This window comes from Gossypium arboreum, chromosome 4, assembly GCF_025698485.1.
Source record: "Gossypium arboreum isolate Shixiya-1 chromosome 4, ASM2569848v2, whole genome shotgun sequence".
Taxonomy (NCBI): Eukaryota; Viridiplantae; Streptophyta; class Magnoliopsida; order Malvales; family Malvaceae; genus Gossypium; species Gossypium arboreum.
The window spans coordinates 77,852,676-77,875,178 of record NC_069073.1 but is presented as its reverse complement, the minus strand read 5'-3'; the positions used below and the strand labels follow the sequence as shown (position 1 = coordinate 77,875,178).

The 22,503-nt window shown below is 33.8% G+C and overlaps 1 protein-coding gene and 1 long non-coding RNA gene across 2 annotated transcripts; one reads left to right on the top strand and one right to left on the bottom strand.

Moving 5' to 3' along the window:
- Window positions 1-14,011: 14,011 nt before the first annotated feature.
- Window positions 14,012-14,854, top strand: LOC108459945 (uncharacterized). Its single transcript, XR_001867439.2, has 2 exons — window positions 14,012-14,139; window positions 14,245-14,854. It is a non-coding gene; the product is annotated as an uncharacterized LOC108459945 (long non-coding RNA).
- A 379-nt stretch (window positions 14,855-15,233) lies between these two features.
- On the bottom strand, window positions 15,234-16,702 carry LOC108459994 (ubiquitin-conjugating enzyme E2 variant 1D-like). Its single transcript, XM_017759380.1, has 3 exons — window positions 16,661-16,702; window positions 15,634-15,759; window positions 15,234-15,305 (listed from the first exon to the last, which is right to left on the bottom strand). Exons 1-3 carry the CDS (start codon window positions 16,700-16,702, stop codon window positions 15,234-15,236), a joined length of 240 nt encoding a protein of 79 aa, XP_017614869.1.
- Window positions 16,703-22,503: the final 5,801 nt, after the last annotated feature.

The following is a 22,503-nucleotide window of genomic DNA, read 5'->3' as shown; positions in this document are numbered from 1 at the left end:
TCAAATGCTATGCATGCTCACTCTCATCACGAGAATAACTCAATATATCATCGATTAAAACAACAATGAACTTATCCAAGTAAAGTTGAAAAATATGATTCATCAAATCCATAAACATGGCGGGAGCATTTGTTAAGCCAAAGGGTATGAAAAGGAACTCATAGTGTTCGTACCTCGTCCGAAATGCGGTTTTCGTTACATCTTGCTCCTTAACTCTTAGCTGGTAATAACTGGACCTTAAGTCTATCTTAGAAAACACTGTGACTCCTTTCAATTGGTCAAACTGATCATCTATCCTTGGCAAAGGATAAGTGTTCTTCATAGTCACCTTGTTATGTTGTCTGTAGTCTATACATAACCTCATCGACCCATCTTTCTTTTTCACAAAAAGTATCGAAGCATCCCACAGAGAATAGCTCGATCTTGCAAAACTCTTATCCATTAATTCTTGTACCTGAACCTTCAACTCTTTTAACTCCAATGGTGCCATTCTATACGGGGCAATTGATATAGGCGCAGTACCAATGACTAACTCAATACCAAACTCGACTTCCCTAGTTGGAGGCAATCTGAGAAACTCTTCGAGACATACATCCAGGTACTCACATGCCACAGGCACTGCTCCATCCTTACTTCCGACTCTTGGCTATTTAACACAAATGCAAGATAGGACTCATACCATTTTCTCATGTATTTCTCAACGGTCATAGGAGAAATCAATATAGGTAAGCTATCCTGTTCACCTGATTCAACCCGAATAATATGTAACACCTTTACCTGTACCTGAGACCGAGATGAGGTACGAGGCATTACCGAACATAAATAGGGTATTTCTAGAAAATACAAGTCATAAAATTTCATTCCAAATTAAAACTGATCAAACAAAATTATATTGTCCTTATCATGGACCTACAAGGTCCAAAACATACATTAAAGTAATCTGGGACTAAACCGAGAACTTAAAAAAAATTCTAAGAAAATTTCTAGGTTTAACCCTCACACGCCCCGTGTGGAGGCAATGCACATATGCCTGTGTGCTTTGGGACACGCCCGTGTCCCATACCCATGTGGAATTTCTAGCATTTAATTTTCATTTCGAACCTATAGAGGTTTTCACACGGTGGAGCACACGCTTGTGTCCCTAGCCCGTGTCCCCCAAATAGCCTAGACACACCCGTCTCCCTCACACGGCCTAGACACGCCCGTGTCCAAAAACCTGGACATTCTGTTTATGATGTCATCATTCATTTAAGGGCACAAGGCCAAGGCACATGCCCATGTGCTAGGCCGTGTCCTCCACACAGTTGAAGCACATGGTCATGTCTCTACCCGTGTGTTTACTTTCATGCATACTGACTTAGAAATTTTAGGTGCAGGGGATACACAGCCATTTAACACGCCCTTGGGGCAGATTGTGTGTAACACACGGTCTAGACACAAGCCCGTGTGTCTACCCATATGGACCATTTAAAGGCTATTTTCCAAGCCAATAGTCACCCCCAATCACTCATGTATTCAAAGATACTTTATAACATGCAACATGACATATTTAGGCATTCAATTATTCCCCACCGTGGCACTTTCACATCTTTATAATATCATCCTATTGCACATTCATCTGTTGCATCATTTAAAGGCATTCCACAAGAATTTCATGCATTATTAAACTTATTATCATAACTTCAAATTGAGCATTCATGCATATGGTAATTTTAAGCTATTAGGTCATCCCTTATCCTTTAGCACCAGATTCATACATTACCATGTATTCATCGATCAATAATATATCCCATCATTATTATGCACTCACCAAACAATAACATATCTTACCATCAAAACACTACCGCATGCATGTATGGGTAATTAGATTACAACCCAAATGATCAAATATGAGCCATATCACATGGCCATTACAAAAAGAATCATCATCATAGGCCTTCACAATTTGGCCAAATAGCATGACACATATCACAAAATGATCAAGCTTCCTATACATTCCATACTTAAAATAATAATTTTACTATACCCAATAGTCTTTTGATAGTCTGATCGAATACTCCGACAACTTCCGATCCCTGAGCTAGCTTGGCAAAACTACGAAGAATGAAAAGAGAGGAGAGTAAGCATTAAAGCTTAGTAAGTTCACATACAAATAATATGAAATGATAATAAAGATTCAGCATGCAAAAAATAGCAAAATATACATAAGAGTATTCATCATTCAAACCTTTTTGCTTATTCATCATATGCACATATATACTTGCTCATTGTAAACCGATCTTTATCAAGGCATTACTCATAGGTTTAGCATACATACATGTACCCATCGTAAAGTATCGATAACCATACCTCTTTCATATGTCCTCCTCGGGACTGTCATCACATTTATTTTATTACCAGTTGAACACTCAGAATACTATTGGATATGCGGAAACTTGCACCTAAGTGCCACATATACATACGTAGCCAATGCTACCTTATAATATGTGTATATCCATAATGAACTCGAACCAACTCAACGAACACAGATGTCACATGCATCGCATCCATAATGAACTCGTACCAACTTAACGAGCTTGAATGCTCTCATCCATAATGAACTCGGACCAACTCAACGAGCTCAGATTTTTAAATTCCTAGTGACATGTCACTTGTATCCTAAACTATTCCTAAGGTTCAAACGGGCTTTTCCTCACTTGCATATAATATCTTTATTGCACTTGCTCGTGACATCGTATGTAACGGCCATAATAACATCCATGCTTTCGTAACGTTCAATAAGCATATAACTCATAATCACAATACAATATTTATAATAATATATTAAAGCATAAAAAAAACATATTACAACACCATATTATTTTCATATGTACTTACCTCAGTACAAAATGATGATAATCGAGCCTAATCATCGTATACTTTATTTTTTCCTCGATCAAGTCCCGGTTCACATTTTTCTTGATCTATAATGTCAAATGTAACTTATTTATTATTCACATTACTCAAATGGGTCCATAAATCATACTTTTGCAAATTTACATTTCGACCCCTAAACTTTCACATATTTACGATTTAGTCCTTAGGCTCGTAAAATGGAATGCATGCATTTTCTTGGTTACCCAAGCCTAGCCGAACCTTTATTATGCTCATATCAGCCCATATTTTCTTTTGTTTCACATTATTACTACTCACCTTAACACTTTTACAAACAAGTCCCTTGTTTAGGTGTTTTCACTAAAAATCACCTAGTAAAAGATGTTTATCATGCGTAAAACATTCATATTCCTCCATTAATCATCAAAATACATGCATGTTGTACATGGGTCAAATTTCATGCATGAACCCTAGCTCAAAATATAGCTAAAAACGGGTAGATCATGCTTTAAGGACTTCAAAAATACAAAGAACATTAAAAACGGGGCTAGGATACATTTACAATCAAGCTTGGAAATGTTGAACAAACCCTAGCTATGGTGTCTTGCAATTTTCGGCAATGAATGAAGAAGATGGCCACGAATTTTGACTTATTTTTCCTTTTTTATTCTTTTAATTACCAAATGACCAAAATACCCCTAGGGTTTCTCTTTTACATTTTTCCTATGCGTGTCCATTTTTGTCCAAAATTATAGAAATTGGTCAAATTGCTAATTAGGACCCTCCAATTCATAGTCTAAAGCAATTTCATGCTTAAAGCTTTTGGCTTGAAAATACCATCAGGGTATTCGATGAGCTGTCTTGCACACCTGAGGAGTGCATGAAATGTGTGGTGTCACTCTTAAGAGACTCAGCTTATCACTGGTGGAAAATGCTCTTATCGGTTGTACTGAGGGAGAGAGTAACTTGGGAGTTTTTCTAGGAAGAGTTTCGTAAAAAGTATATTAGCCGGAGATTTATAGACCAGAAAAGAAAGGAATTCCTTAAATTAAAGCAAGGTCGAATAACAGTAACGGAGTATGAGCGTGAGTTTGTGGGGCTCAGCAAATATGCTCGGAAGTGCGTATCCACCAAAGCTATCATGTGTAAGAGCTTTGAGGACGGATTAAACGAAGACGTCTGGCTATTAGTTGGTATTTTAGAATTAAAAGAGTTTGTGGTACTTGTTGAGAGAGCTTGCAGGGCCGAAGAATTTTCCAAAAAGAAGAGAAAGGCTGATATTGAGTCTCGTGACTTAAGGAAAAGACAGATGGGGAAATCATTTCAATCCTCGTCTAAAAAATCGAGAGAGTTTACTATCAGTTGAATTCTCGAAGAGAAATAAGAATAAGCAGTATACAGTGTCTAAAGCTCAAACAACTTCTATCGCGAGTGTTGCTAGTTCTCGACCGAATAGACCAAAATGTTCACAGTGTGGTAGACATCATTTTGGTGAGTGCCAAGGAAATAAAAAAGGCTATTTCAAATGTGGGTCGCTAGACCATTTTATTCATAGTTGTCTCGAGATGGTTGAGAAAGATAGCGATCAAGGTGTGAGATCAGGTAACGCTTCTTCTAGGAGTAGACCACAAAAGAACCCAGGAGGTGGGGCTAGCAGCAGAGGTGCACCTAAAGATTCTACCGTGAGGTCTGAGGGCCGAGTGCTTGTAAGGACTTATGCCATTCATACTCATGAAGAGGCATCGTCACCAGATGTGATTACGGGAGTTTTACCACATCAAATCTCGTCATGCATATTCATAACAAAATTGAACAGTTCATGCAATATTAATTATTTAATGCATAATAATAATAGAATTGTGATGTTTACGTGGAACTTACCTCGGTATACAAAATATGGGCAACTAGTTTGATTTAGTCCACTAGCTTGGTTTTCCCCAGGTCTAAGTTCGGATTTCGTATTCATTGATCTATAATGATAAAATTATTTAATCATCACATTAATCAATACATTCCAAAATTCTTATTTTGGCAAAATGACCGTTTTGCCCTTAGACTTTCATGAAATTATGATTTTGCCCTTAGGCTCGTAAAATGATTTTCATTGAATTCCTTCATTAACCAAGCCTAGCTGGATCTACTTTAAGCCTATAGCATCTCAAAATTTCAATTATTTCACACATTTACCACCCATTTTATAGTCAAAATGATCCCTTTTTGGGGTTTTTCATGAAAGCCTCTTCACAAAAGTTGTTTATTTAACAACTATAATTCATTTTCTTCCTTAAAAATTCCGCAAACAACATGAGTACTCAAATGGAAACACCTTCTCAACCATTTTGCAAAATAGTCCCCCCATTAGTTAGCTTATACCACAAGGGCCCCAAAAATATAAAAATCATCAAGAAAGACTATCAAAATCACTTACTTGTAAAAAAACCAAGTGGCTGAAATTTTCAAGCTTCAAAACCCCCCTTTTTGCTGTAATTTTCGGTGGTGAAGAGAATGAATGAAAAAGATGATAGCTACTCCTTTAGGTTTATTATTTTTTTTATCAATTAAGTCACCTAACAATTGACAGTCCCTTGAATTAAGGCTCCATTTCCAACAAGTAATATTTTATTGATCTATTTACTCAATAAGGACCTCTACTTTCATGTTCCATAGCTATTTGACACATTTAGCTAGTAGAACAAAACTTTCACACTTTATGTGTTTTAGTCCTTTTTCAAAATTAAGCATGCAATCACTAAAATTAATTCACCAAAAATTTTCAAAACTCATAGAATCATGATATAACACATAAAATAATATAAAAATAATTTCTCTAACCTAGGATTTGTGGTTCCGAAACCACTGTTCTGACTAGGCACAAAATCGGGTTGTTATATCCTGAGCCTAAATCTATTGAGGAATGTAGAAATAGAAAAATTGATCAAAATGGAAAGGCGCAATTCAAGTAGAATTGAATTCACTTTCTAAACATGAGGTTTTTTTATCTATAGTCCAAACACCTGAAGATGTAAAGTCGATATGATATAAATGGATATTTGTGCCAAAAAAAAAATGAGAAAAATGAAGTCATAAGATATAAAGAACGACTTGTAACATAAGGATTTTCACAAAGGTCGGACATTGATTACAAAGAGACATATTCTCTTGTGGTGGATGCAATCACGTTTAGATATCTTATTAGTCTGGTAGTACATGAAAAACTTGACATGGGTCTAATGGATGTTGTTACATCCTATTTGTACGGTACACTTGATAGTGAAATTTATATGACAATCCCTAAAAGATTTAATGTAATAGCCCAAAATTGGGTCTAGTTGGAACAGAGGTTTTGGGACCACAAAATTCGAGAGAGAAATAATTATTTTGTGATTATTTTGAGGTCTATGATATGATTGCATGATTGTGTGAAAATTTCGTGAAGAAATTCTATGCATAAAGTGCTCAATTTGAAGTTAGGGACTAAATTGAATAAGTCACAAAACTTGCATTCTAGAAGTTTCTAGTAAGAAATTGCTTTGAAATATTAATTAGGAGGTCTTAAATAGAAATTTTACCAATTTCTAAGTGATGGAAAAAAATTGGACATGGATGGAATTTTTGAAAGTTTAGTAAGGAAGGGCATTTTGGTCATTTGGTAATGAAAAGAAATAAAAAGGGAAAATAAAGCCAAAATTGACTCGTCTTTTTCATGGAGGCCAAAATTAGCATGGGGGAAACCATGGCTAGGGTTTTCAAGCTGTCCAAACTCAATAGTAAGTCCGTTCTAACCTCGTTTTTCAAGTTCTTTACGTTTTTGGAATCCCGGTAATTTGATTAAGCTTATTCTAGCAATAATTTAAGCTAGGGTTCATATTTGGAAAAATACCCATAGGTGAAATGTGTTTATTTTGCTGTTTTATGATAGAATATGAGGTTTTAAATTATGTTAGACAACTTGTGCTACCCGGTTTTGAGTGAAAACGAGTAAAAGGGTTTAATCGGTAAAAAATACCTAATAGTCATATGTATATGTTAGAGTGAGAATTTGATGTTGCCATAGAAGGGAAAAGTGATCAGCATGTCATAAAACATAAGAATAAGCGATGAAGTTTAATTTCCGAGCCTAGGGGCAAAAGTGCAAATATGCAAAAGTTTAGGGGCAAAATTGTAATTTTTCAAAATTTTGAGTTAAGGACTGTTTTGAATAGTACATTAATTAAATAAGTAAAATATGATGTTTTAGATCCCGAAAAATGAGATTTGAACCTAGAATGAGAGAAAAATCGAAAATTGGGAAAGTTGGTAAAATGATCGTTTTAGTATCGAGGTAAGTTCATATGTATAATAAGCGTTAATTTATGTATGTTTCAATGTAAAATTGATATATTTATTATAATTTCCGAGGTGTTGAAAGTATGTAAGTTGGTATGATAATAATCAAACAATAATCTTGTAAATTTGAAAGTTAAATTTAGTGAATTAATTGAATTATGTTAAATTAAATGATTATGGTGCCAAGTTTATGAATTGATTTAAAATATGTCTATGGTACATGAAGTGCATTGAATTATCATACATAAATGTGATTTCTATGATTATGGATATTATGAGAAATTGTAAGTTCATATGATTTTAATAAGGCAATGTGTAATTTAATGTTATTGCCTTGATATTAAATGAGATGTAAGTTTATATGTAAGTAATACATCAATATTACTTGTATTATGATATTTTATAATAATATTGGAAATATGTTTGTGGATAATTAATTGATTGGTGAAATTGTTGGAAAAGAGAGAAATCCGATTGAACCTTGGAAAGATTGGATGATCTGAGATAGTATGTAGCTAGGTCACATGTATGGTCTTGAGTGCACATCATGTGCACAAGAGAGCTACAAGACATTATGATGTAGCTAGGTCACATGGGTGATACTATGTGTACACCATGTAGACAAGAGAGCTACAGGATATATGTAGCTAGGTCGCATCGCGCGTTCGGTGAAGGACACCATGTAGACAAGAGAGCTACGAGATAAATTGGCTAGGTCACATGGGTGGTACTGAGTGTTCACCATGTGTACAAGAGAGCCGAACTATATGATGGGTGGAGCTATGTGCTGAAACCACCAAGTATCGAGGATTGATCCGAAGTGTTCAACGGGAGACTCTATGTATTACTTTGTGAGTTTTGTGATGAATAAGTGCAGGAACTTGGTTATGTGAATGATGTGTTCATTAAGTGACCAGGATGTGGTAAGGTTATAAACAAGTAAGTTATACATGAGGATGATTTTATGGTGACCTTGTGATCATGGGCCTATACTTGTGATGTATGAAATGTGGTGAAAATGATTTGTGATATGTATGTTAAAATGAGGTTAATACAAAGAAAGTGTGAAAGAGTGAATTAGCAATAAAACTGTTTTGGATAGTAGCAGTGATGTGATTTTGAAAAATTACCAAAAATAGTATAAATTGAATCAGAGACTTAATGAGATATCAAATTAAAGCTTAATGAGTCTATTTTCATATAAAAGAAACATAGAAAGAAATTAAGTTCTATATTTTGAGATATTTATGTTTTTGTGAGACTGGTTCAGAATGATTACGTGATCCCCTGTTCTGACTTTGGAAAATCACAAAAATTTGGATAAAAATAATTAGAGGCTTAAACTTATATTTTTAAAATCCCTAATGAGTCTATTTTCAAGATAAATCAACAAGAACATTATCCAAGTTCTGTACTGTGAGATAATTAATTTTTAGTGAAGAGAGGTCAGAACTGTCAGAATGTGAAACATGAGAAATTTTAATGAATAAACTGTTCTAATTGGCTAAACCAAAAATTATGAAAATTTTATGGTGGAAAGATATGTGAGTCTAGTTTCATGGGAAATTTACAGATCTTAATTTGGAGTTCTGTAGCTCGAATTATAAATAAGTAAGTGACTATGACTTGTGTGTACAGTTTGATGTGAGCATTTATTAGTAAATTGTGAAATCGTACTTACAAGAATGCTATATACATTAAGGATGTGGAATGGAGAGGAGGAGGAGGAAAATAAATATATGTGGAATACATGGAAACTATGGTATATGAAATATTGATATAATGAAATAAATGATATGTGTTTATAAGAAAACAGAAAGAGAATGATATGTATCATGACATGTATCATGACATGTATATATATATATATGACTAGTCTCAATGTAATGCTTGTAGGGTATGGAGTTGAATTAAAATGTTTTAGGCAAACATGTTATTTGCGCATGTGAATTGTGGTATTTTATAAAGATATGATCTAGTTTTAAATATGAATGCTTGATGATTAAGCTGAAGATATTTGGTAAGATGATAATCTTGGTATAAATGTATAAGTGGTACTATAATAAACAAGGTAAAATGAGTATGAGAGACACATGTATGATGATATACAAATGCTATGTTTGTGGTTTAATTGAGAATATTTAATCATAAATGAATACCATGTTATATGCTTTTGATTTTGTATAAGTGTGTAAGAGATTAAGGTTGACCAAATCTTGGAAAATAGCCTAGGTATATTCCACACAGGCAGAGACACGACCATGTGTCTCAGCCGTGTATGGAACATGACTTTGGGACATGGGCATGTGGAGCCTTAAAGCATGAAATTTCCAAGATTTTTGTAAGTTCTCGGTTTAGTCCCGAACCCTTTCTAAAGTATGTTTTGGGCTTCGTAGACTCAAATAAGGGACTATGTGTAAGTGAATGAAATTTTATGGCCCGTATTTTAGTTTAATGTTTGTATATTTGTCCGGTAACGCCTCGTACCTTATCCTGGCCTCGGGTACGGGTAAGGGGTGTTACATTTAAAATGCCAAAATGATATAGAGTTTCTCGGGAAAATTGCTCGATTAGATTAAATAAAAGTTTATATGGATTAAAACAATCTAGACGTATGTGGTACAATCATCTTAGTGAATATTTGTTAAAAAAAGGTTATAAAAATGATCCAATTTGTCATGTGTTTTTATAAAAAGGTCTAGGTCAGATTTTGTGATAATTGTTTATGTTGATGATCTAAATATTATTCAAACTCCTAAAGAGCTTCAAAATGCAGTAAATTATTTAAAGAAAGAATTTGATATGAAAGATCTTGGAAAAACAAAGTTTTATCTTGTCCTGTAGGTCGAGCATTTAAAAGATGAAATTCATGTCCATCAGTCAACTAGTATAGAAAAGATCTTAAGAAATTTTACATGGATATGAATAAATATAAATTTTATCCTTGCGAGAATGATGAAGAGTTTCTTGGCCCTGACGTTCTATATCTAAGTACCATAGAGACATTGATGTATCTTGCAAACAACACAATACTTGATATATCTTTTGATGTAAACTTGTTAGCAAGATTTAGTTCTTCTCCAACATATAGACATTAGAATGGAATTAAACATGTATTTAGATATCTCACAGGGACCATTTATATGGGGTTATTTTATTCAAGTGATTCAAAATCTCTATTTGTCTGTTATGCTGATGTTGGATATTTATCGGGTCCACATAGATTTCGACTTCAAACGAGATATTTATTTACATGTGGAAGTATTTTCATATCATGGTGTTCAACAAAGCAGACATTAGATGTTGCCTTTTCAAATCATATAGAAATAATTATAATGCATTATGTACAACACAATTGAAGGGTGATCACATTAAACAATTGAAGGGTGATTACATTAAAGGTGTTAGAACAAGACATATTTCACCAGAATTATTCTTCATTTATGATTTTGAGAAAAAAAGGTAATATAGAAGTTCAACAAATTTGTTCTAGTTTGAAAGACTAGTATACAAGATTCAAAATGTCGACTCAAAGATATAAATCATTAAGGGGAAACATGATGTACTCTTTCCCTCTAACCAAGGTTTTGTCCAATTGAGTTTTCCTAGTAAAGGTTTTTAACGAGTCAACTTATACTAGTAGATTATGTACTCTTTTTCCTTCATTAGGTTTTTATCCCACAGGATTTTTCCTAATAAAGGTTTTAATGATGTACATTTTTATTTAATCGACATCCAAGGGTGAATGTTGTAAATACATTAATAATGGATGTTTATAACACCTTTAAACCCTTATTAAAGTGATGAGATAAAACTCTTTGGTTTTATTTATGACCATGAAATGTTTCAATGAAGTAATTAAAAAGTTTAATTTATTATTAATTGAACCGAAATAGCTTATAAATAAAACATATTGTAAGTGAAAGTTTAATATATAAAAATCACCTGTATTTTTCATCTACTTTTTACTTATTACTATTGTTTTCTTAATTTATCTATAACATATAGATTGTTTTTAAGAGATATGCTCCTTTTAATTGTGACTAACTTTTATTCCCAACTATGTCTGGGAAATTAAAAAGTAAATAATTTACTTTTTATTACATCAAATAATTATTATTAATTATTTTGATATTTCTAAATAATTTTAGAATTACCTTCCAATAATCGTGATAATTTATATAAAATATAAGATAGATTAAGATGCAACAAAAATATTATATGAAAAAAATATGACAAAAATGAATAAATAATTAAAATAATTTAAGGATTGACTCATCTAAATATTCTATTAATAAATAAAATTATTAAGAAAAACAAGTACTGATGTGATAGATATTAAAACCAATCCTTTAATCCCTTTAAACTAAAAAGAACAATTATATTATATTTTAAACCTTTTTTCTTCTAATTGATCCAACATAGATTAAAGTAATCAACATAGGAACTAACTTTTCTAAAAAACAATTAATTTTAATTATTATAAAAATATATAATTTAAAATATTTTTATTTCTTTATATTCATTGCTTTTTCCCTTCCCTCAGCCATGCATCTAGACTTATTCATGGATCGGGCCACCCGGCCTGACCCGAAGGTCTGCCCAAAACGTAGGAGGATTTAAACAAAAATGTAGGCCCGAAAAAGGACTTAAAAAAAAAGATAAGCCCCGTTTAAAAAATGGGTCAGGCCTCGGGCAAGGCATTTTTGGCACAGCCTGACTCGACCCAAATTCACTAAAGGACAAAAAATATCTGCTCCTTTTTTTTTAATGTTATTTTCTTATTGTTTACTTTCTATTTTGCTACTATTTTACTATTATGTTGCTACTATTTTGTTGTTATTATTCGGATATTGTATAAAACTTATTTTATTGTTAATTTTGTTATTATTTTAAAGGCATTTGTTAATTTTGTTATTATTTTAGAGGCATTTGCTTGTTAAGTTACATCTATATTAGTGTTATTTAAGTATACATATTTTTTAAAATTTATTTTCAATTTGTTGGGAAATATTTATTTTGATGTTTTATTATTTTGATGTATTATACATATATTAAAAATTATATAAAAATAATATAAAAATTAATATTGGGTAGGCCGGTTGGGTTTTAGCATTTTTATCCAGGTTAGACTTAGATAAAATTTTAGACCCATTTTTCAAGCAGATCAAGCTCGGGCCTAACAAATGGGCCTAATTTTTTAGTTGAGCTGGGCCTGGCCCATGATCACCTCTACATACATCCCTAATGTATAAAGAAAAGGAGATAAAAAGAGTGTCACATTTTAAAGTACATATAACTATAGTTAGAATTATTCATAGGTTAGGTCAGGTTCAGGTTGAATTTAAGTATTATATTACTAAACTTTGTATTAATCCCAAGTTTAGTTCAACCCAAAATATGAGCATAAAATTTTACTTAAACCTATCCATATTTTTAACTGGCTAAACCAAGTTTATTTTAAGTCCATTCATTATTTTTTTTTAATTTTAAATATATTTTTATTATTTTTATTTAATATTTAATAAATTTATATATTTTTTATATTTCCATCTTAATATTACATGATATATAAAATAATATAATATAAAATATTACAAACTTTAAAAATGGGTTGGACCAGGCTCGGGCCTTAAATGTTTAAGGCAAGTACAACTCATATTTTAAATGAATCTAATTTTTTTCTCGAACCCATTTTTCACGTCTAATATTTTTTTTTAAATTCTCTTAAATTTCAGACGACCCTTGAACCTAAACAAATATACTATTGTATGAACAAAATATATATGCAGTCTTATTATATGTTTTCTTTCTTGAAATATTGTTTTAACATATCTTATAGATATCTTTTCCAACTTTAAATTAATTTACTTTGCTTCTTAATTAATTTAACTTTAGATATGATTTTTTTCTAAATTATATAATCCCTGCATAGTAATGAATAATCAAGAAGAGAAACATATTGACGCAGATAACATGAAACGTGTGTGTATAAATATATAAATATATATATATATATATATATATATATAATATGGAATTAACAAAGGGTACTATACCATCATATACTTGGTCGTCCATTCCTCACCATGCTTATTTAATCGGTTGGTCGGATTGGTTAGACATCTATTCAAAAAATTAAATTAATTGATTAAGAATTACTCATTAATAATTTATTTAATTAAATTATATAAATTAATCAAAATGACAAACTAATAATTTAACTATTTCGACTACTAATTTAATTTTGAAATTCTTATTTCACACCACTTAATTTAGAGTTAAAATGGTAATTTTTCTTTTCACCTTTATACTTGAAATCAGTATATTTTTGTTCAATTGAACTCTGTACTTGTACTTAATTTGAAATTCAAATGGTAATTTTCCTTTTTCACCTTTATACTTGAAATTAGTTTTATTTTTTTCAGTTGAATTCGAACTTTACTTAATTTGGAGTTCAGATGGTAGTTTTCCTTTTTCACCTTTACACTTGAAATCAATCCATTTTTTTTTTCATTTGAACTCTGAACTTATTGATAAGTTCCTTCTCTAATAAAATAGAGTTGAGGTAGATGTCGTATTTTTTAATACAATGCTTCCATTTACTTTAATTTTGAATCCTTAAATTGAAAAGAAATATATGTGTATTTGAAATCACATCCCTTTAATTATATAATAAATCTCATAATTTTTATACATAAATTTTGTAATATTAAATAGAATAAAATAATAAAAATTAAAATATGGTACAACAATCAAATTCCAACATCATTATCATTAAACCAAATCATTGACATATTAACTACAACCAGGATATGAAGTAATTATAAAACATAAATACAAGAATTATCGGATAGATCGTGAAGGAGGAACCCAACTAAGTACAAATTATACAGGAATGAGATGCCCCAACTCTCCAGTGCATCACTCTGAATTAATGTGAGTTTTATTATACAACTTTTTGTTGTTGCTGCTCTTAATAGTATATGCTCCTTATTTTACATCTGTCTTCTTCTTTTTTCTTTTTTCTTTTTTGCATTAAAGTGACTTCATGGAGAGTACTAGTTTATATCCCTAAAACCCCACATTGCTAAATGCTAAATAATACTGTGGTTTTTGAGCAACGAAACGGAGAAGAGTTAATAATAGTATGGACAAGTCACCGAGATTTGTTCTGAAATGGAAGTATTTGGGGGGAGGGGGACCAGAGGACGAACAACATTGATGGCGCCATGTTAGGGTGATGGAAAATCAAAGAATTGGATGCCATCTTCCCAATCACTGTATGTAATCATGGTCGGATGTCGTAAAGAAGCGATAATCAGGTCATTCCAACAAAAACTTTTTACACAATAACGCAGCAGGAAATATCTACGACCATAGTCTTCTGCTTCTTTCGGGTCTTTAGTCTCGATCTGTATGATAACATGCACGAACAACTTCTACCACCCAAAACGAGATAAATGCTTTAAACATACGTAAAATTCTGTCCTCCATTTCTAGTATTGTACTTCTCATCTGTAAGTATCCTATACATGCACGAATCAAAGTTGCAGGCTGATCATGGTTTGATCATTAGTTGTGGTAGGGCTTTGATCAAAGCAACTCAACCTGTTTTAATAGCTTAAGTATAACAATTCCTGTATTCCACCCTTTTTTATCTTGGAAGAGAAAGAAATTGCTCTTTTTAGTATTGGAACAAAGATGTCAAACAACAAGAATTTTCTAAAAGAGTAAACAAATAAAAGCCAGGACTATAAAAATAATAAAAAAATATTTACACATTTGATAAAACCTCATTAATCAAACACCATCCCTTCAACGGAGTTCAGCGAAAAATGATAAAGAAGATTAAGCCAAGGAGAATAAATGGAGACGCTTCTTGGGGCATCCCCCAGTATGTTCTTTAAAGTCAACAGGATCAACAAGCAAATGCAATTAGATCCAGGATATGGATATGACCTTGATTGCTAGAAGTACGTACCCTAAGAAAGTTGTACTTGTACCAGCTTTTGGTTATGTGGGGCCACCATCTACTTTTTCAGCTGTGTCAGTATATGCTCCCTCTGCCAATTTGCCACAAGTCCAAACTTCTTTGGTTCCACCTGTTGCCATTGGATACCATCAAATTCTTGTCACGAGCCTTTCTTTCATCCAACTAATAACAATATAAAAAAGTACAGTTGCACAAATCAGAATGCCCTGGATGGTTGAATTACTTTTAGAACTCTGTATCCAAGTTCCGTAACCACACAGAAAACATAAGAGAGGGGGGCGGAAGGATTTGCACAATAGTAACTATATTGCATTGCGCTCAAACAAGTGATAATTGTAACAATCAATCAATGAAAAGCAGAAAAATTTTAACCAATGAATATGAAAGAAAATAAACTGATCATTGCCCCACAAATGAACGTAACATTATTAATAAACCACTCCAGTTTCGTGGTTAACACAAGTCATGGTGATACTCGAATGAAACCGGACGCTTCGTGGCTTCTTAGGATAATCTTTATCACAGAACAGCTTCAACTGATAGATTCTACCATTATGTACAGTCTGATAACAGGAAAATAAAGATCACTACAAAGAAAGAAACAGAAATACATGAAACAAAAAATAGTTTTTAGGACCCCTCAGCAAAAGATCTATTGTTCATTTCAAAAAGTAAGGATAGTAAGGTGATCCTTAGATAAGCACAAATATACCGCAATGCTAATTTGTTAAAAAGATAAGGTTAATTGCACCACGCATTCTCAAACTTGTTTGGGATATAAATTTGTTGTCGAACTTTAAAACGTTCTAATTGACTCATCAAATTATTAAAGTTGTATTAATCAAGTCTTACAATTAGCCTAACCATTAGCTTGAACATTGAATGGCAGCTTAAATACGACATGGAGCATTTTAAAACACATAATTAAAGTGTAAACATGAGTGTACTTATTGCATAAACAACTTGAATATGACATGTTACAAAAAATAGCCCACTTGAAGTTTATTAACATTGTTTTTTTTTTAATATGTCAGATTAAATATGTCCATTTAGAAGATACACACGTATTTTGAATATGCTACATGATATAAATTTGAACTGACATTCAACACTTAAATTGATAGTTATTCTAATAGAAGAACTTGATATATTTGAGAACTCAATTAAAACCCTTGAAATTTAGGGACCAATTTAAAATATGGGTGATAGTTTGCGAAGGTTTTCTGAAATTAATCCCATGAATTATAAGCAACAATAAGATAACATCATAATCCCATATACATTAGCCACATCTTCTAGACCCCTAGCTTCGTACCAAAACAAAAACAAAAATGAGAACATGCTTTTAAGTTCTTTGATTTTGTCAAAAGCTAGGTTTATTACTCGATGCTTCAAAAGATTCACATACAAAACACAAAGTTTAATCTAATGGAACAACGTTAGAATATCTAATATGTTGACAACAGAAAAACCAATTACATTGTGTGGGCCAATAATGGTTCTCATTTATGAGTGCATGTAAATTTCATCCCCATCATCCATTCTGTAATTGACAGTACCATCACCAATACCTTTTTCTCTGCGCTCAAGCTCCTTAGGATGTCTGAAGTTCCGAGGCACTACCAAAAAAAAAACACTTAAAGGAACTCATGAGCTATTATGCTAATAGCATAAGAAGTCTCAACACTAGGCTTAATGCCAAAGGTAATTGATTGAGTGCCATAAAACCTCTACCATTTCAATAATGTAACCATGAACATCAATGCCATTGCTTATAATCATATTATACCTCTACCATAGATAAATTAGCTCAATCTTGTATTTCAAATTATATTAGCTCAACCCTTTAATAGTTTCATCATATTCTAACTACGCTTATTGTGTTTAAACAATGACAACAATGTTCCCGATGGCCTTGTATGCGAGCATTATGTCAAACACAATAACTCGACAGTTAGAAAAGGCTATATGTTTTAAGTATTCCCGGCGTCGGTCCTGTAAGTATTCCAAAACTGATATATGCTTTAATTTAAAATGCTATGCTATTCTGAAACTACTATAGGTAGTATATACTGTGAAAATACTTTAGTTAGTATATACTGAAAACTATAGTTAAACTGAAACTATAGTAAACTGCTAGAGACTGCGCTGTACGAAAACAAACTCTGAACTATTGAAATTGTTTTCATAAAACATCTACTAATAACTATTGAATTGTAACTAGTTCATAAAACTTTTAATGCAGATAAACGTGACTAGAAAATGAGCGCACGAGGTACTCGTGAACGGGGCACTAGAGGCCGAAGTAGAGGCCGTAGAAGGGCTCGAGCTGAGTCCTTTTCACTGGGCAATATGCCAAATCTGGACACTAGCGAGACACCGGTGTCGCCAGTCACTGAGACTGGGTCACAAGATTGTGCGGATAGGGACGACGCACTGTCCCAAGCCATGTTAAGGATATTGGGGAGGGTTGTTGGGTCCAATACTGAATCTGAGGGCAGAGGGTTAGTTACAGAATGACTCATGTCCAATGGAGCTGAACTTTTCAAGGGTGTCACTGGAGTCGCCCATCATGTGACCGATTACCAGATAGAGGCTACGGAGCAAATTATGGATGACTTGGATTGCACCCTTGAGCAGAAACTGAAGGGTGTGGTCTCTCTGCTATGGGATGAGGCTTATCAGTGGTGGCTAACTATTAAGGAGGCCACGCAGCCCGAACGTCTGACCTGGGAGTTCTTTAAGACTACCTTCTAAGGGAAATATAAGGGGGCGAGCTACGTGGATGCCCGTAGGAGAGAGTTACCAAACCTTACTCAGGGAGATCGATCTGTGGCCGAGTATAAGGCTGAATTTGTGACAGCCTTAAAACGACCCTAGTTGAAATGTGGTTTCGGGACCACAAAACCGAGGCATAAAAATAATTTAATATTCATTTTGATGCCTATGATATGTGTTAATTGTGTGTGACATTTTGATGATTTGATTTAGGGTTATAAATGTAAATTTCACTAAAAGGACCTAGTAGTAAACTTTGAAAGTAGGATAGGAAATGTGTGATGACTAATTAAAGCATGCATGCAAAACAATGGTCTTGCATGTCAAATACCCTCTTTTATAAGTGGTGGCCGGCCATGACAAGGAGGATGGGCAAAACATGTCATAAACATGTTTTGTTGGTGCAATATGGGAGGAAAAATTAAACTAAGGTGAGGAATAAAGAAATGAAAAAAAAAAAAGAGAAGGTGTGTGATTCCCCCCCATTGCCGTGAGTTGAAGGAAAAGAAAGAAAAAAAAATTGTTCATCCTTTCTTTGAGCCAAAACTAGGAAGAAAATACAAAGAGAAAAGAAAAGCTTCATCCTTTGGTTCTTCTTGGCCGGTTTGAAAGGAGAAAAGTTGAAGATATTCGGCTATATTTGCATCTAAGTTAAGGTAAGTTTGATGTTGTGCCATGAGATTCAAGCATGTTTTAGTAGTTAGCTTGAGTTCTAACTAGCCCATGGTTCAAATCTTCACTATGTCATGGAGATAATGTTCGGCTAAGGTGGATTTGTGGATGTCATTTGCATGCTAAAAGTAAAGCTTGCAATGATGCATGGTATGGTGTTGTATGGCATTCGGCCATGGTAGGAAGTAAAAGAAAACTATGGTCGTTGTTCATGTTATTTGAATGAGAAGTGCTAGTAAGGTGAAGTACAAATGTTAGTGTTTGATTTACTAGTGTTTTGAACTTGAAACAAAATGGTGTTTAGTCGATACAAGCGACCATACTTGTAGAATGTATCAAGTGTTGAAATCGGCCTCAACATAGATGTGTATGTTCGGCCACATGAACTAGTACATATGTTGATGTGTATATTCGGCCTTAGGTAGCCTATTGATGGCTTTAGCTTGACTTAGAAATTTGGCTAAGGGGGAAATATTAGCTAGTATGTTGAATTCGATTCGTGATTTCGTACACATGTGACTCTAATGTCTAATGGATATATGGCTAAGTACCTTGAGCTTCTCTTTGATGTTTGAATGAATTGTATTGAATTGCTTGATGTAATTAAAAATGTGCATGACCATTGTGTATTCGAGCTAAAGGGTGGCCATATGACCATTTAAACTCCTTGTCATATTCGGCCATAAGCTAGCATAGTGAGATTTTAATAAGTTAAATTTGTGTGAATTAGCTCAAGAGCTTAGAGGACCACCGTTGGATAAGGGGAAGGAAAAAGTGATCGAATAGCCGTCGAAATCGTTCGGCCACGTCCGAGGTAAGTCTTCGAGTAATGACCCTACTTGAATTATATTGAGTGATTTGTCATATTATGGCGGATAGCCGAATGTGCGTAGGGATTACGTTGTAAAGTCAATTGAAATCATGCTCTTTGTGTGTGGCTATTGAGCCGAAATTGGAAAGGTTTGATAAATGTTTTGTGTTTGAGCCTTAGTAACGAAAGTGAAATATGGATGTGTCGTGATTATTGATATATGTGTGCATGAGCATTTGAATGATACCCGGGCTAAGCCTCGAAGGCATTTATGCTAGTGATTATATTCGGGCTAAGACCCGAAGGCATTTGTGCGAGTTGTTATATCTGGGCTAAGACCCGAAGGCATTTGTGCGAGTTGCTATACCCGGGTTAAGACCCGAAAACAATTGTGCTTGTGGTTATATCCGGCTAAATTCCGAAGAAACTTGGTTTGATGGTGAGCGTTTTGTGCTGCAATAAATTCAATTAATACGCTCGAAAAAAACCCAAATGATAAGGTATGTTTGCATGTGCATCGGAAAAGTTGATTCGTTTGAAATAATATTCGTTCAATCGACTAACGAACTTTCGGCTCTTAGATAGGTTGATACCTTGTGTGTGTATATGTTGATGAAGTGTGAAGTAAGTATGATTATGAGAATGTGTATTACTAAAGTGATCCATTTAGCTATGTGAATGTAATACTTTAGTCAAAGCTGATTTCCTTACTTGAGACTTACTAAGCATTAAAATGCTTACCCCCGTTGCTTTGGCTCTGTTTTATAGATTTTGCTCGTTAGCTATCGGATCCGGGATCATCGAAGTCAAGTCATCCACACTATCAAAGCCCTTTTGGTACTCTTTTAGTTGAACTCTGGATATGGCATGTATAGGACTACCCTTTGCTGTTTTTCAAGTACGTTTTGTGATGTATGTGTGTACGACCATGCGAAAATGGCTCGTAGAAGTGGAGTATGGCATTAGACCATTTGTGTTTATGTATGTATATATGGTTTCATGATGTGACTATGGACTGGAATGGAAGTGTTGGGCAATGATCAGCCCTTGGAATGGCTAAACATGATCATAGGTGGACCTATGTATGACAAAACTCTAGTTGGTCCATGGAAACCACGAAATAGGTAAAGTTTACCTGAAAACAGATGCTGACAGCAGCAGTGGTGTGGATGTGAAAAATCACTAAAAATAGCAGGAATGGAATTAAATAGTGAGTAAATTATGTAAATGAACCTTGATGAATCTATTTTCATATGGAAGAAACAAAACGGTCATATGAGTTGTATGTTAAGATATATTTAGGTTTTCGTGAAACAGGGCCAGAACGGTTTCTGGATTCCCTGTTCCGACTTTGGAAATTCATTTTAAATTAACCAGAGATAATTAGGAGTCATGCCATATATGTATAGATTTCTCCTTGAGTCTAGTTTCTACAGAAACAAACGGAATCAGTATTGAAGCCCTGTACAGGGAGATATCCAATTCGTAATGCGTGAAGGTCAGTGTAGTCTAACCCTGGATTAGGGGAGACTTTAACTAATAAACTGTACTAATTGGCCCAACCAAAAATTCTAGAAACAAATATGTTGATGGAAATATGAGTCTAGTTTCAGGGAAAAATTACGAAACTGATTTTTGAGCTTTAAAACTCAAGATATGATTTTTAAGGCGATAGTGACGCAGTAACCAGCTAGTCTGGAAATTTTTTTTTATGGACTGTGAAAACAATTAAGTTAAGTCTGTGTGCACCTTGTGTTCGACTCCGTTAACGGACTCGGGTACGGGGTGTTACACTAGATCTTTTAGTTTGTTAGGCAACTTATTCTATAGAATGGCTGAGCAAACCATGTTCAGCTCCACATGCGATGCTTCATCTAATTTCCATTTATTTGCTAAAAGCTCCTTTAAAAACTTGACTGCGTTTGGCATCTGCGTAAGAGCTTCAATAAACGGTAAGTTAGTATGTAGTTTCTTTAGAAGTTTAAGGAATTTACCAAATTGTTCATTTGAGCGGTCTTTCCTTGTCACATTGGGGTATGGCACGCGAGGTTTATATTTTGTAATCACCGGCTTGGGCTCATTGTGGCCTATCTCACCCTTACCTATGGTTACCCTTCCTCATCTTGAACGACAATCGCGTTGAGTTCCTCCCTTGGGTTAGATTTAGTGTTGCTTGGCAGGCTACCTTGTGGTTGTTCAGAAATCAACTTGGCGAGCTATCCAATCTGAGTTTCGAGCCCCTGGATTGATGCTTGTTGATTTTTAAGTACGGTCTCGGTATTCTGAAAATGAGTTTCTGACACTGAGATGAATTTTGTTAGCATATCCTCAAGGTTAGGTTTTTTCTCTTGTTGGTAGGGTGGTTGTTGGAAGCCTGGAGGTGGTGGTCTCTAATTCCTTTGGCCTCCCCATGAAAATTTAGGGTGGTTCCTCCAACCTGTATTGTGACAACCCTAATTAGACCCTGGTCGGAATGTGGTTTCGAGACCACATTACCGAGCCAAAAATTTATTTTTGTGTTTTAATTACATAAATTTTTGTGTGACAGTGAATATATGAGAAATTAAATGCTTAATATTAGCTTTAGGAATGTGAATTAATTCGAAAAGGACCTAGTTGACGAAGTTAGAAAAGATGATAGATGAATTATAAGGAGTAATTAATAATAGGGAGAGGAAGCATGGCTTTGCATGTCAAATTACCCATAAAATACATGGTGGCCGGCCAAGGAGTGATGATGCTCCACTCATTCTAATTTAATATGTTTTTTTTTAGTTAACAAATGATGGGAATAATAATAGAAAAGTGAACAAAAAAAAAGGGGTGTTCATACTTGCCATCTCCTAGCCGAAAAACCAAGAAAAAGAAAGGGAGAAAAATTTTGAAGAAGTTTGGCCATTGCTTGTATCTAGGAGGAGTGTTTGATGTTGTGGCATGAAAATGAGGGAGTTTGAATGCTTAATAAGGAGGGAAGAAGGAGTGTTCATGTTTTCTTTCTTTTGCAATTGTCGTAACTAGAGGAAGAAAAGGAAGCAAGATTCGGCCA

Excerpts from the sequence above, each read along its gene's own strand:
- LOC108459994 (XM_017759380.1), bottom strand. The coding sequence starts at position 16,702 with ATGAGAACCATTATTGGCCCACACAATGTAATTGGTTTTTCT. Across the intron at positions 15,760-16,660 it reads ACAATGTAATTGGTTTTTCT|ACTGTACATAATGGTAGAAT; the intron begins GTTGTCAACATA and ends TCCTGTTATCAG. Across the intron at positions 15,306-15,633 it reads TTAACCACGAAACTGGAGTG|GTGGAACCAAAGAAGTTTGG; the intron begins GTTTATTAATAA and ends CAATGGCAACAG.